At 31.8% G+C, this 15,544-nt stretch overlaps 1 protein-coding gene across 12 annotated transcripts in view; it reads right to left on the minus strand.

Annotated features, from left to right (window-relative positions):
* LOC139781649 (uncharacterized) overlaps positions 1–15,544 on the minus strand; it is a 173,269-nt gene that overhangs the window by 56,481 nt on the left and 101,244 nt on the right. For 9 of the 12 annotated variants that reach the window (XM_071720513.1, XM_071720514.1, XM_071720509.1 and 6 more), the window contains one exon: positions 5,407–6,827. In XM_071720513.1, the coding sequence (XP_071576614.1) occupies positions 5,407–6,827 (1,421 nt within the window). The remainder of the gene's footprint in view (positions 1–5,406; positions 6,828–15,544) is intronic. The other 3 variants (XM_071720510.1, XM_071720508.1, XM_071720518.1) reach the window with 1 other exon arrangement.

Here is a 15,544-nt window from a genome sequence, read left to right on the forward strand (position 1 = left end):
TTTGGACATCTTTTTAATTGTAAATTTTAATTAAAAGTTAGCAAAGATATTATGATTGACCAAACTGGCAAATTTTATTGATAAAAAAACGCTACGTTTCGACCGCAGATTTCGGTCCTTTTCAAGCGTATAGAAACCACTCACAAATATTAATTAAAATTTTTTAGTGCTTTAGGGAGCACCAACTCAAAAATTTCAAATGGAACCCCCCATATGGTAGTATATTGTTTGAAAGGGCATAAAAGAAGAAAATTTCTGGAACAAACCAGAGGTCGATACGTTAATCCGTTCAAGAGTTATTTAGGGTCAAAGTTCGAAAAAGCCAATTTTTTACCCTAAATAACTTTTGAATGGGTCAACGTATCGACCTCTAACTTGCGCCAAAATTTTTCTTATTTTATGTCCTTTCATTGTAATATATCAAACGATATATTACAATATGGGGGGTTCTATTTAAGAAATTGAAGGTGATCTTTATGTAATCTTCAAACGCCTATCCAAGATCAAACCAACGACACCATCTTATGTGCCCCTCGAAACCGTACAACTTTTGTCTGAAACATTTTTGCTGAAAATGCTTCGTTGAAGAATTATCAAGGTGCGTTTTTTAAAATGGGACACCCTGTATATGTACTTATATTAAAAACAATAAATAATTAAAAGTCATAAAAATAAGATCCAAGTGTGAACATAAATTAGACATCCACAGGATGTTTCAAATAGGACATCCGTTTCATTACCAACAACGGACATCCCTTGAATGTCCATTTTATGTCCATGGACGTGCGGACATAAATTGGACTTAAAACGGACGTCCTCGGGATGTCCAGTGCTATCTGGCACACAACATACAGATTTCGAGATAATTGCAATGACGACTCCGTTCCGGTGATGACTTCGCCCCGGTCTTCCCTATATGGGGGGTTTCCAGGTTTCTGGTGGATTTAGTTTTCAATTTTTTAAATATTTTTTATTTTCATTTTTATCATTATTCTATATTTTTATTGTAGATTAACGATAAAAATAAAAAAAAATAAATTTAAAGAATTAAAAACTGAGTCATCAGCGACCTGGAAAACCCCCACATATTTATTTTCATGGGAAAAAAATTAATTTTATTGTCTGTTAATAATTTTTTTATTGATTAATAAATACTATTGAAAAAAATTAATTTTGGAAATGATTAATAATTTAAGCATTCCAGTCAATTCCATAAAAGAAAAAAAATTTTGGCGTAAACCAGAGGTTGATACGTTAACCCGTTTGGGAGTTATTTAGGTCAAAGTTCGAAAAAGCCTATTTTTGAACCTAAATAATTTTTGAATGGATCAACGTATCGACTTCTAACTTGCGCCAAAATTTTTCTTATTCTATGCCCTTTCAAACGATATACAACAATATGGAGGGTTCTATTTAAGGTAGTTAGTCCGTAAACTCATTTTCTTGGAAACCTCATAAAATTTGAACAGTATATTAATGTAAACACGATTTATATACCTGTGCAATTAGAAAAAAATTGACCGTATCGAAGTTGAGATAATTGAAATCAAAGTTACATGTATCACAGGTACAAAAACAGCTTCCGATATCATGTTTCTAATTGTAGCGATCAAACTACTCTTGCGACTTTTATGAAAAACAAGAAGACGATAGAAGAGACTTGTAAAAATATACTTACAGACATACAAGACCTTTGACCGTTTAGTTTCGAAGTAATTGATACTTAAAGTACACAATTCCTGATACTACCGGTGGACGCATATGACAGCTTATAACCTTTGAAGTTAGCTTTGAAGTGAACCTAATCTAATAGCACACATTAGTGTCTATATACATGTACATATGAGATTCTTACACACACATGCATAACGCGGACAATCCCAGCCAAATACTATATGTCATTTGTCTATCATTAACTTTTTGACAGTATTGTCACGGACTAACTACCTCAAGAAATTGAAGGTGACCTTCATGTGAACTTCAAACGTCTATCCAAGGTCAAACCAATGACACCATCTTATCTACCCCTTGAAACCATACAACTTTTGTCTGAAACATTTTTCTCTAAAATGTCGCGTTTACGAATAAATCGGGTGATACGGGTAGTCTGAGACACCTTGTATATAAAATATAGTTTTTAAAATATTTCAATCAAAAGTTTAATTGACGTGAACACTTCAAGGGCCCAATTCTGTACACGCTAAACACGCTTACCGACAGTCGTCGGTGTCGTTAACCGTGTCGGTGCAGCTTTTACGATATGAAAAACCTGCGCAACGACACTTATCAAACTGATAGTTGTTGGTAGGCGTGTACAGAATATGGGCCCAGATAAGCTTAGTATGTAGTACCGCATCGTAATGGCATGAACATATCCGTAGTGAATATGGTCACATTTTTTAATGTATGTACAACATACTTCGCGTTGCGGTACTACCGTATTGCTTGATGTATAACAAGAAGAATAAAAAGTAACTACCCATACAGCACAAAATGTTATCAAAAAATATTGCTGAATATTTCTATAAAAGTATTGCAAGAAATATTTAAAAATGGTTTTATGCATATTTTAAAATGATTTAAGAACCTTTTGTGGTAACATTTTTAAGAATATTTTAAGAATCTTTTAAAAATATTTATAAAAATTTTCTTGTTTATTACTCAGACAATATTTTCTTAAATATTTGAAATATATTTTTGAAATATTAATTCAAATCTACATATTTATTGTTTTATAATCTCGTTCCAAAATATTAAAAAAATATTTTTAATTTATTTATTATTGGTTTTATAATCTTTCTTTAAATATTTTTGAAATATTATAAAATATTCTTAATTAAGAAAGATGCATGGTTCCGCATCTTTCCGAGCGAGTTTGCAACAACGCCGCTAGGCGGCGCATAATGATAAGACTAACTCGTAAGTAAATTTTATTTGGCGGCTAATATAAGCAGACCTTCGGTGAAGTAAAATCATGACATTCGCAAGACATATTTTTCCCAGCAATACAACGTGAGGCTCATCCAACACTGCTGCGATAATATTAATATACAAAATAATATTTTCCAAAGATGTAAAGATAAAATGTAAAGATGTATATTTTTCAAACATTAAAAAAATCTTTTAAACGTGAAACAATTATTGCTTATTATAATATTTTTTTGACATGATCTGGCAGACATAGAAACATTCTAAAAATATTTTTGTGAATTATTTTAATCTTTCTAAAAAATATTTAAAAAATATTTTTAAAATATTTTGTGCTGTATGGGTAGTTCTTTCTTTTTATTTCACCTTGCATTTTTTATGCCAATAAGTCAGGCTATTATGACCTAGCGAATTAATGCACCTTAATGGACATATACATATATGTCCAAGCATACATTTTAATAAAAATCAATTATGATAGCAGCGTAACATTAAATGTGTTATTATTTAAGATGTAATTAGAAATAATAATAAAATAAAATAGCGTAATATCTGCAAAAATGTCCTACATAATTCCACGATTTATTTATTTCTTCGCATACTCAATACATCTTTTTCAATGTAATTCAATGAATTGAATTTAGAGAAAGTGCGGGTTTTGTGAGATAGTAGGGCACTATAAACAATCACGATATTTAGCCTGTTAAGTGTTACAACTTAGAGTATAGCAGTGGAATTACTAGCTGCTGGACCTTTAACTTAACTTTAACTTAACGTATAAAGCGGCAGCGTAGTACAAAGTGTCATAGAGTTAATACATGAAATTGGAGATTTAGTGTGTATCGCTTACTGCGTAAGGTCAGTTTATAAACTTTTATTTTGCAGTCAATCTACTTCACAGATTCTTAGTCGCTTTTTGTTGCATGTAAAACTAAGGTAGAATTTTAGTATAGTCTATTTATCAGGTGCCATATGATGTACATTTCTATTATGTACACAATAAAAAATAAAAATGGTGATGTCAGATAATGTAGGGTTTGTATAACTCGTCACTTTTTATAAGTATTGCATTTTATACTCTTTTGTTTCTTTCTTTCAAGAGTAATATAATGAGTACATATTATGAGTATATATTATTATGAGTAAAAGTTTTAAACATGTTACGTACATTTGTATGACATTGTTGAAAAAAAAAGAAAAATGAGAAAAATAATGTTATTGCAAGATTAATAAGGTGTTCTCGACATGTTCAACATTACTCTTTTAAAATCTACCTTCAAAAAAATTGATATAACATTAAATTTACTATAAATAAACGAAATTTGTTAGGAACACGTTATAACAAACATTTGGCATTACAATTCAGTGAAAACTGAGTTTAGTTATTTTTATCAGGGAAACTGTGCCTAATATCGTACCCAGCTATTTTATAAAACTAAAATTTTGATTGAAATTCTATAAAAATATAACTAAACTGTATCATTCTATTCTAGGATTGTCGTAATGCGATTTCAATGACATGAAATATGTGTTCAGTGTTTAATATACGTTGCATTTCGATATTCACTGCCAGTACTGAAAATCTATAGTATACATGACATAAATTATAGATTTTCAGTACTGGCAGTGAATATTGAAACGCAGTCTGAATTGTCTTTTCTGAAGGAAAACAAAAGAGTAACATTTGACGATATTACAAAAATGTGTTCTTAATATTGTACCCTTACACATTTTTATTAAAAATAAAATTATGACACACAATACATGCTGGAAATAGACACAACTCAAAATAGGATACATAAGACTAACAGAAGTATCCCCCTTTAGTGATTAAGAAAGTCCATAGGATTTGTCACGGACTATAGAATGGGATGATATGGTCAGCATCACGCTTGGCCGATTTATTCTCAGAGAAGATTCCATTATTCATTTGACAGAAGGCTGAGAAGGCTTTAGAGGTATTCTAGAGGCAGACCAGGTAAAAATGAGCGATGTAAGGAACACTCCTAGAGGGCGGAAATAACAGAAGAGGCATATACCAATTAAATCATCACAGTAATAGTTAGCAACGTGTATTTCTAATTTAGGAATGAAATTAGACACAATATATCACATGTTCTTATGACAGAAATCGGTATGTTTTTGGTATGTACATACTCTTTTTACTGTACTGCAAGACATCTCTTGAAAAACTTTAAAACCTCATCCGAACTATGATCTACAATGCTACGCATTATATCACAGTTTTGACCGAAGTAAAACAAAAGAACGTTCAAAGGAGCGTTTATTTCCACTGCTTACCGAGAGAATACAACACGTAACAGACTTAATATCGTAGAAGCGGAATTAGGAATAAGGGCGACAATAGGGACAATTCTCCTAATTTTCAAGTTATCTTAAAAAAGGTTCAGGGTATCCCACAATACCCGCACTTCCTCTATTATAGCTTACAATAGTCATTTTATAATTCTAAATTACCTGCAACGATTGTAATTGCTTCTCTTTGGTAGGTTCCTCCTGATTCTTCAGTATGTTGTCTCTCCATTGTGAGAATTTCACGCAATTATCTCTTAATGTTTCAACATTCAAATCCGTAATGCTCGTAGATTTCTTCATACCAGTAATCTCTGATTCAATTTGTGGCTCGTGTTTCCTCATATTGATTCCTTGTGCTTCTTTCTGATACTTAGTTTTATTAGACATTGATATGTAACTCTTGGATCGCTGGATATTAGTCTTATCATTGGTCGCGTTGAAAGACTGCCACTTGTAATGCAGTTCATTCTGGTCACGAATCTTTGGCTCTATTTTATAGTCAACGTTATTCGCATTCAGTTCTTCGGATTTATTTGTTGCTTTCCTGTTGTGCGATAGATTATTAATTAAATATGTGTTCCTTGTTGCACTCCTCTTATCATAATTACATGCACCGGTGTTATTTCTTGATAGCGTAGCAAATGTTTTGATAAACTTATCTTCCGAATTTCTTGTACAATCGCTGGATTCCTCGAGCTCTTCGAAAATATCCAGACTCTTTTGTCTGGTGTAAGTAGTAATAATAAAGTTAGATAGAGTGTTGTCCACGGGTGCCAGCTCCGGTGCGGATAAGCTGTCTATATTTCTTCGATCAAAATCTTTATTGACAATCTGTGCCAATGTACCGGTTTCTATCTTGTTCTCCAGCTCTGAGAGCATCTGTTTTTGTAAATCCGAATCAGTCTCTGACTTTTGTGAAGAAGTGAGCGCTTGCTTAACAATAAGTTTGCTTGGTTTTTGCTTAATATCGATTTCTGTTTTAGACGCGAGGTCCATTTTTTCTTTCAAAGCTTCTTGATCACAATTTACTTCAACATTATTCGATAAATTCTTTGTCGATTTGGAGTTCTTATTGCTACTATCTATCGTATCCGTCAGCTCTACAATTGGACTCGCGATCGGCTCCTTGAAAGCTTCCACCGATCCCAGCGTGACTGTATCGTAATCATCGAAGATAGGTGAATGCGAATCGCGGAAGGCGCTCGGTGGGGCTGGAAGCTGATACTCCCAGTCACTGATTGACAAGTCTTCGCCCATCGCCGATACGTAATCGGAAGTATCTTGCTGTAAGTTTGCCGTAGTTATATTCGGTGTGCTGGCACTCAAGCCATTTTTTACCGAAAAATCGATACATGATCTGTAGAGCTCGTTGGACTCGTTCTTTGTCTCAATAGGTTCTAACTCAATTACGGAACCATTGGGAACAGCAACATTTGTTTGCATGGATGTAGTTGTATAGCTTGTCTCGAGAGGTAATGATGGTTCTGGTACCAGGGACGATGAAGTTGGTAGTACCAATGATAAAGTATTCGATACTTTTTGCAGCAAGATATCAGTCTCGGATGGGATATCCTGATAAACTGCTGGTATATGTGAACAGAACGAAAAGTAAGTTAAACATTGCGAAAATTTTTATTTTAGTCTGAAAAAGATTGTAAATGCATACATAAATCAAATAAATGTACAAAAACCGGACATAAAGCCGTAACAAGGTGTTCGTGTTAAGTTATTTAATAAACAATTAATTTACAAACGTTTCGGCCCATTATCTAGCCATCTTTAGTCCCATACAGCACAAAATATTTTTTAAATATTTTTTAAATATTTTTTAGAAAGATTAAAATAATTCACAAAAATATTTTTTAAATGTTTTTATGTCTGCCAGATTATGTCAGAAAAATATTTTCGAAAATATTTTTAAAAGATTGCAAATAAATATATTCAATAATATTTGTAAAATCTTTCAGAAATATTGCTTCGAAAAATAAAACATGTTTAACCCAATCAGCAATAATTGTTTCACGTTTGAAAGATTTTTTTAATATTTAAAAAATATACATTACACACAATATACTTTACATCTTACTTTGAAAAATATTATTTTGCATATCTATATCATTGCAGCAGTGTTGGGTGAGCTTTGCGTTGTATTGCTGACAAAGATATGTCTCGTGGATCGTGGATGTCATGATTTTGCTTCGCAGGAAGCCTGCTTATATTAGCCCTCAACTGAAATTTACTTACGAGTTAGTCTTACCATTATGCGCCGCTTAGTGGCGTCGTTGCAAACTATCACGGAAAGATGCACTACCATGCATCTTTCTTAATTAAGAATATTTTATAATATTTCAAAAATATTTGAAAGAAGATTATAAAGCCAATAATAAATCAATTTAAAATATTTTTTAAATATTTTGGAACGAGATTATAAAACAATAAAAATATGTAGATTTAAATTAATATTTCAAAAATATATTTCAAATATTTAAGAAAATATTGTCTGGGTAATAAAAAAGGACATTTTTATAAATATTTTTAAAAGATTCTTAAAATATTCTTAAAAATGTTACCACAGAAGGTTTTTAAATCATTTTAAAATATTCCTAAAACAATTTTAAAATGTTTCTTGCAATATTTTTACAGAAATATTCAAAAATATTTTTTGAAAACATTTTGTGCTGTATGGGGTGTGATTAACAAAACTTTAACGCAATCGACGCATGGAACGCAATATACAGATGTCTAATAGTAGTCGGAATTTAAAGAGTAAAATAATTGAAGCGGTAAACCCTTTTGATGTTCGGTGTGGGATGTCATGGTGACGATACTTATGGACCAGTGAATTTATGACAAGTGTTTACGCTGGTCCATAAGTATCGTCACCATGACATCCCATACCAAACATCAAAAGGGTTTACCGCTTCAACTATTTTACTCTTTAAATTCCGACTATTGTTAAGGGGATGCTGTAGTGGCAGTAATTACCGACATTTTTTTGGACACACAAAACTTTGAATTGGCTTTACGGAATTGAAAAAACTTTTTTACGGAATTAAAGTACGCACAAATATGGAGGGTGCTGCAGTCGATTTTACATCAAAAACAAAAAAAAAATTAAAAATTTTGGCACATAGAGCTGTCACTGACGACCATATTTGCTTAATACAAAAATACTGCGGTTTATAATATATATATAAAATGAGATTACAGCACCTTTAGGGAAAACATTTCAGAACAATATCGTGCAATTAGAACTAAGATAAAAGTCTAGAAAAAAACTTGCACATTGCTTCCTCATAGTTTTTAAGTGAGCAAGTGAAAACTTGCACATTTTTTTTTATTGTGATAAGCTTTATTGCGACTAATATCTATTATACTAATATCTGTTATACTATTACAAAAATTAATTAAATAATTAATGTTTTTACTAAAATGATCCCTACTAATTGTGGATATTTCTTATTTCTATTTTGTTCAATCGGTTAGTTAATTCTTCCACGGAAGTAATGTGCAAGTTTCTAATTTGCTACTTTTAAATTATTTTTTCTAATTCTGTATTGCGTTGTATTTTGGCATTCAAGTAAGGTAGTACAGTCCTTTTATTTATTCTCATTTTGATAAAAATTTATACATTTTTTTTTTGAAGTTTTAATTTTTCCACAGTATAAATGCCTGTGGATTTTCTAATTTCCGCAAATTTTGAGATATTGGGCCATTTTTTTTTGTTTTTTGTTAGAGGTGGACTTTTTTTAAATATGTAAATATGTAATATTTAAAAAAAAGAAAAATATGATGTTCTACTACAAGCAGAGAAATGCATTCCTGATAATGAATGCATTTCATTATCAGGTTCACCGATCCTCGCCAAATTAAATAACAATCTTCCTTTAATGATACTCTATCCATCAAATAACTTAGGGTAGATCGAGGCGAATCGGATCAATATAAGTTTCAAGACAGTTTTTGTTAGTGTTTTATTTCAAACGAGCTATTTTATCGTGCTAATTAGTAATCCGATTCACATCGGTCTACCCTATACATTTTTTAGGCAGAAAGCAGTAACCCTTTCACCAATCTTCGTCAAATTCAAAACAACCTTTTTTTAATGATACCTTGTATATAAGATTACATGTATAACTTGTACATTTTTAAGGCAAAAATTGGTAACCCCTTCACCGATCATTGCCAAATTCCACACGAACCTACCTTTAATGATACTCTATCTATAAAAAAAATTAAGCTCAATATTTCAAAATTTACGGAAATTAGAACAACCACGGACATTTCTAAAAATAGCCAGAAATCGGTAATCCCTTCACCAATCTTTGCTAAATTCAACACTAACCTACCTTTAATGATACTCTATCTATAAAAAAAAATTAAGCTTGATATCTCAAAATTTACGGAAATTAGAGCAATCACGTAGATTTTTTTAAACAGAAATCGATAACCCCTTTATTATTAGCAATTTTTATTAATTCTATTATATTCTTCAATTTTTTCTACCCCTATTTCATATATAATTCTTTAAAATTTGGTTAATCAGTTCTTGAGTTATAGAAATTTCAGTAAACTTGGCTGTTTTTTTTAACAAAAATCGGTAACCTCTTTATTATTAACCATTTTTATTAATTCTATTATATTATTCAGTCTTTTCTACCCCTATTTCATATATAATTCGTTAAGATTTGGTTGATTAGTTTTGGAGTTATAAAAATTTCGGTAAATTTGGCACATACACACATACACACATACATACATACATACGGACATTTTGCATCCTCATAGAGGAAGCTGTTTTCGTAAAAAAAATTTTTTTTAGTTGCCGCTGCCAATGTGTTCAGAATGTTTTAAAACGTCGAAAAATCGCTATTTTAAAAAATATCGGCATGTGTGTATGTATGTGTGTATGTGTGTATGTATGTATGTATGTGCCAAATTTACCGAAATTTCTATAACTCCAGAACTGCTCAACCAAATCTTAACCAATTATATATGAAATAGGGGTAGAAAAGACTGAAGAATATAATAGAATTAGAGAAATTGCCAATATTTTAAAATTTTAACCTTTAAGGGCTACATCTCAAGTCTCAACAATTGAGACTTTTCATAAATTGATATTTTTTGACAATTTAGTATTAATTATTGGCAATTTTTCTAATTCTATTATATTCTTCAGTCTTTTCTACCTCTATTTCATATATAAATGTAAGATTTGCAGGTTGATTAGACCCAGTTTTATAAAGCTTCTATGTATGTACGAATTCTCCGAAATTTCATTGAGCGCTCAGTGAGCGGTTGCGCTCCTGAATGCCTCCAATGATTATATACGATAATTATATACGAAGCTAGGTTCACATAATAAATGTCATTTTAAGAAGATATTAATACTTTAAGAAGATATTAATCTATAAGAAAAAATTGTAGTACACGAGGAAATCTATTGTCGTGATTTTACAAACGTCGGTTAACTTTAAACCTTAGTTTACTCACTATTCATCTCTTTCTAAGGGGGACAGTTAGAACATCTCAAGTCTCAATAATTGAGACTTCAAAAAATGATGTTTTAGGATAATAAAAAAGTGTGCAAGTAGAAAATTGCACATTGCTTTTTCATAGCTTTTAAGTAGAAACTTGCACATTGCTTTCTCGTAGCTTTTAAGTGTGCAAGTAGAAACTTGCACATTGCTTTTAAGTGTGCAAGTAGAAACTTGCACATTGCTTCCTCATAGTTTTTAATTGTGCAAGTATTAGAAACTTGCACATTGCTTCCTCATAGTTTTTAAGTGTGCAAGTAGAAACTTGCACATTGCTTCCTCATAGTTTTTAAGTGTGCAAGTAGAAACCTAACCTGCACATTGCTTCCTTATAGTTTTTAAGTGTGCAAGTAGAAACCTTCGCTCACAAAGCTTCCTCTATGAGGTAGCCAAAACAAATAAATACTAATAATTATACATCGAATAAAATAAAAGCTTCCTCATAGAGGAGCTTTGTGAGCGAAGGTTTCTACTTGCACACTTAAAAACTATAAGGAAGCAATGTGCAGGTTTCTACTTGCACACTTATTTTTAATGCAATATTTCGACGTTTTAGAACACTCTGAACATATTAACATCAAAAACTCAAAAAACAGTCTTTTCTTTGATTTCTTCTACCCCTATTTTATATATAATTCTTTTAAATTTGGTTGATTAGAGCCAACTTTATACACAATCAAAGGTTCATATACGAATTTACGAAAACAAAGCTTCCTCTATGAGAAAGCAAAAAGTTATATGTATCCAACTTTTATAAATGCAAAAGCACATGCAGGTTGATATGATGAATAGTATTACGTGTAGCGAGAAATGGCGCAGCAATTGAACAAGGACAGATGTCATTTCGTTAGACAAAGACAGATATAGGGAAAACAAAATTAGAAATGTTGACATTATCGACATCGAGGAAGTTCAGCCGTCACTTCAGCATCCCCTTAAACATCTGTATATATTGCGTTTCATGTGTCTATTGCGTTAAAGTTTTGTTAATCACACTGAGGATGGCCAGATATAGGTCGGAACATTTGTAAATTAATTGTTTATTAAATAACTTAACACAAACACCTTGTTACGGCTTTGTGCCAGGTTTTTACGTTTGATTTTTAATCATTTGAGCCTTTTAAGATTATTCGCGCGAATAAATGTATTACGATCTTAATCTTGATTCTAGAGCAAGCAATGCTAAAGAAAATGAAAAACAAATTTAGAGTTATTTTATAAGCCCTGTAAAAAGATGTGATAATTATAAAAAAAACAAATAAAAAAAATGGAAAAGTGAAAAAGCTTGAAATTTTAATTCATTTTAAGATAGTTTGATTAGTAATTTTTAAAAAATTGGTAATTACAGTAATTTAATATATTGTTCATAGAATAGTAAATATTAAATAAAGCATAATAGATAAGATATGAAAATGTAATATATAAATCGAAAAAAATTAAAAATGCTTATGTGACATAGATAACAATGACTTTACATATATCGGGTTAGCCAATAAGTCCGTACGGTTTTTTGCCGATAGATGGCTTAGGCGCTCATCTGAGCGTGACTAACGTCAGTTCAAATCTTAGAAGCGCATAATTGTTCGATAGGCGATATTTCAACGTGGCAATATTAAAAAAAAAGAACGATTGGATGTGTTTTGCATTATTGGCATCATTTGAAAGATGAATAATCGAAACGAACATTTTCGACATATTATGTTTTTTTATTTTATAAAAGGCAATAATACGGCGCAAACATGTAAAGAGATATGTGCAGTGTATGGCGAGGATGCCGTGAAAGAACGCACATGCCGAAGTGGTTTGCGAGATTTCGTTCTGAAGGTTTTTTTTATCTAAGACGCACCACGCTCAGGCCAGCCAGTTGAAATCGACAGCGACAATGGCGGTAAATTCGGATGTATATTGTGCCCAATTAGACAAATTGAATGCAGCGATCCACGAGAAGAGTCCAGAATTGGTGAATCGTCTTTCATCACGACAACGCCAGGCCACACACATAATTGAAAACTCGGGAAAAATTATTGGAGCTGGGCTGGGATGTCTTACCGCATCCTCCATATTCACCAGACTTTACTCCTTCAGATTATCACCTCTCTTTCGCTTTCTTTAGAATTCTTTGAATGGACAGCGCTTCGTTTCTGAGGAAGCCATCAAACGGCACTTGTAACAGTTTTTCGTCAAGAAAGACAAGAAATTCTTTGAGTAAGGAATTATGAAGCTTCCCGTAAGGTGGCAAAAGATAGTGGATCAAAACGACCAATATATCGTTGAATAAAGGTATTGTCTTCCATGAAAAAAATCGTCTTTTATTTATACATGTAAAAACCATACAGACTTATTGGCCAATCTAATATTTATAATTATAGACGTATATATTAGACTGAACATTGCTATTGAAGAGCTCTAGGCTGTAGGCAAGATCTAAAGGACAGAGATATGCTTATTGGGATGCTTTCCTTGTCTAATTGTGTAATTGGTGGGGAGAAGGAAAAGTGAGGAGACAAGAAAAGTATCCTAGTAAGCATATATCTCTGTTCTTTAACCCTTCGTGGTCACACTTATCTACAGTTTCGTAATAGTCACACCGGGGTCAAAATGACCCCAGCGACTTTAAAATCGGCTACCATTTTTACAGTTTTCATTATTTTTACTTGAAAAAATTACTGATTCTTCTTGAAATGTTGTTAAACCTGCCGTAATATTAATTTTGTTAATTATTTAATATTAACATATTGAAAAAAAATCGCAGTTAAAGTACATAAAAAATAACTTTTTACTTAAAAATTTGTAACTTTTTAAATTATTGATATTTTTGGCTAAAAATTTATGACTGTACCCATGAGATGTAACACTTTTTGGAAAAAAATAGTACGACAGTGTACGTTTCAAAAAATATACTTATTTTGTACAATACGAAGTGGATAATTTTCGAAAAAAAAAATGAACAAGCAATTCTCTCCGAGCCTAACGAACTGTCAGAAACGTAAGAAATGTCAATTTTCGATAAATGGCACCACAAGACCCGTTTCAACGTTTGGAGTTAGTGTAATTCTGCTTCAAAAAATTTTTGAGGTCATACTGACTCCCTGTGACCACGAAAGGTTAAATCTTTCCCAGACAGCACATAAAACTAAAAAATGACGAAAAAATGTCTTTTTATAGCCTTTTCGGTTAGGCTAAAGATGACTAAAAGATGTCTAATATCGGATGTCTTTTAGTCATCTTATAAGTTTTGGCTATAAGACGACATTTAGTGGGGACATAAGTCATCTTTTAGTCATCTTTTAGTCGACTTTAAGCTTTAACGAAAAGATACTTGTGCCGAAAAATTGTCATTTTTTAGTCATTTTTTAGACATCTTTGTGCTCTCTGGGTGTCTACAGCTCTCCAATGACAATGTTCAGTCTATTATACACGTCTATGTTTCTAATAATATATTTTCAAGTAAGATAAGATAACAAGTAAAGCAAGAATCCTCTTTTATCTGATATTAAGGTGATGCTGGAGTCGTCTGTTTCACCGACATTTCTTTGTTGTCACGTAGCGTCGTATTAATTTAACAGAATTAAAAATCCTTTTCCAGAATTGCAGTACATACATCAATGATTTCCTTACCTACTTTTATCCTAATATGGCGTCTCAAGTTACAGCGATTGCTGTCAGCTCATCACAAGATGTGCTTCATATAAAAGATATACCATTGATACGAACGTGAAAACGAGTTTCCCTGAATTGCACAACAAGAAAAACATCGATGAACCCTCCAAATCGAGATTAGAAGTCTAATATAAGAGTAGGGGGAAGTGGGGCACATTGATACATGGGGAACATTGATACAGTCATCATATCTCTGCATGAGAAACATCTAAGAAGGTCACGTATTCATGCATATATGGCGTTATGATACACGAATAACCTAACCAAATTTTGTACGCGAGCAGTAGCCACTTGATGAATGACAGGTATAAACGTGTTTTGCGTACTCTCAGGTAAATATTTTCAAAAGTCTTTGAAGCGTGATTTTTCACATTAATCTGATTAATACTAAATAAATATTTCGTCAAAAGTAAGAAACAGTATATCTCTTACTAATTTGTCGAAAATATTGACATGACTTTGTATTATTTTCGGCTGAGAATATATTTTATTATGTATGACGCTGTGGGGCACATTCGTACACTGACTCGTGGAGCACTTTGATACATATCAATATGTATCTATGTAGTTTATAGTATTAAGTAAGATATTTTTATTTTATTTTAGACGAAAATGGTAAGAACGTACCAAAAAAAGACCGATAGGGTCTATATTGATGAAGATGCCGTAAAATTGTTAATTCCGTATAAATAAATATCTCTATATCTCTATATACAATAAACATAGCTTGTTTTAATAATAATCCAATTTATTTCTGAATAATATTAATATAGATCACTGAGAATCAGTGCCCCATGCCCGTATCATTGTACCCCGCATATGAGGCACATTGATACAAATCTCATTTTTTACAAAAAATGTTATAACATTTCTTATTATTAACCTACAGCAAAAAGGCAATCAAAACGTAAGTAGAAGGACAAGCCTTTAAATTTAACCTATTACATTTATCTTAATCTATCTGCAAAGTTATTTATTTAACTCTTGAAAAAAATCGTATCAATGTGCCCCACTTCCCCCTATAGTGTATATGACGATTCGTGCGTATGTGTGCATGCAATGTAGACGCTATCCTTGTCTATATCCTTGTCTATACAAGGACA

This window comes from Temnothorax nylanderi, unplaced genomic scaffold (genome assembly GCF_030848795.1).
Source record: "Temnothorax nylanderi isolate EJ_2023f unplaced genomic scaffold, tnyl_v1.0 TNYL_tig0351_pilon, whole genome shotgun sequence".
Lineage (NCBI taxonomy): Eukaryota > Metazoa > Arthropoda > Insecta > Hymenoptera > Formicidae > Temnothorax > Temnothorax nylanderi.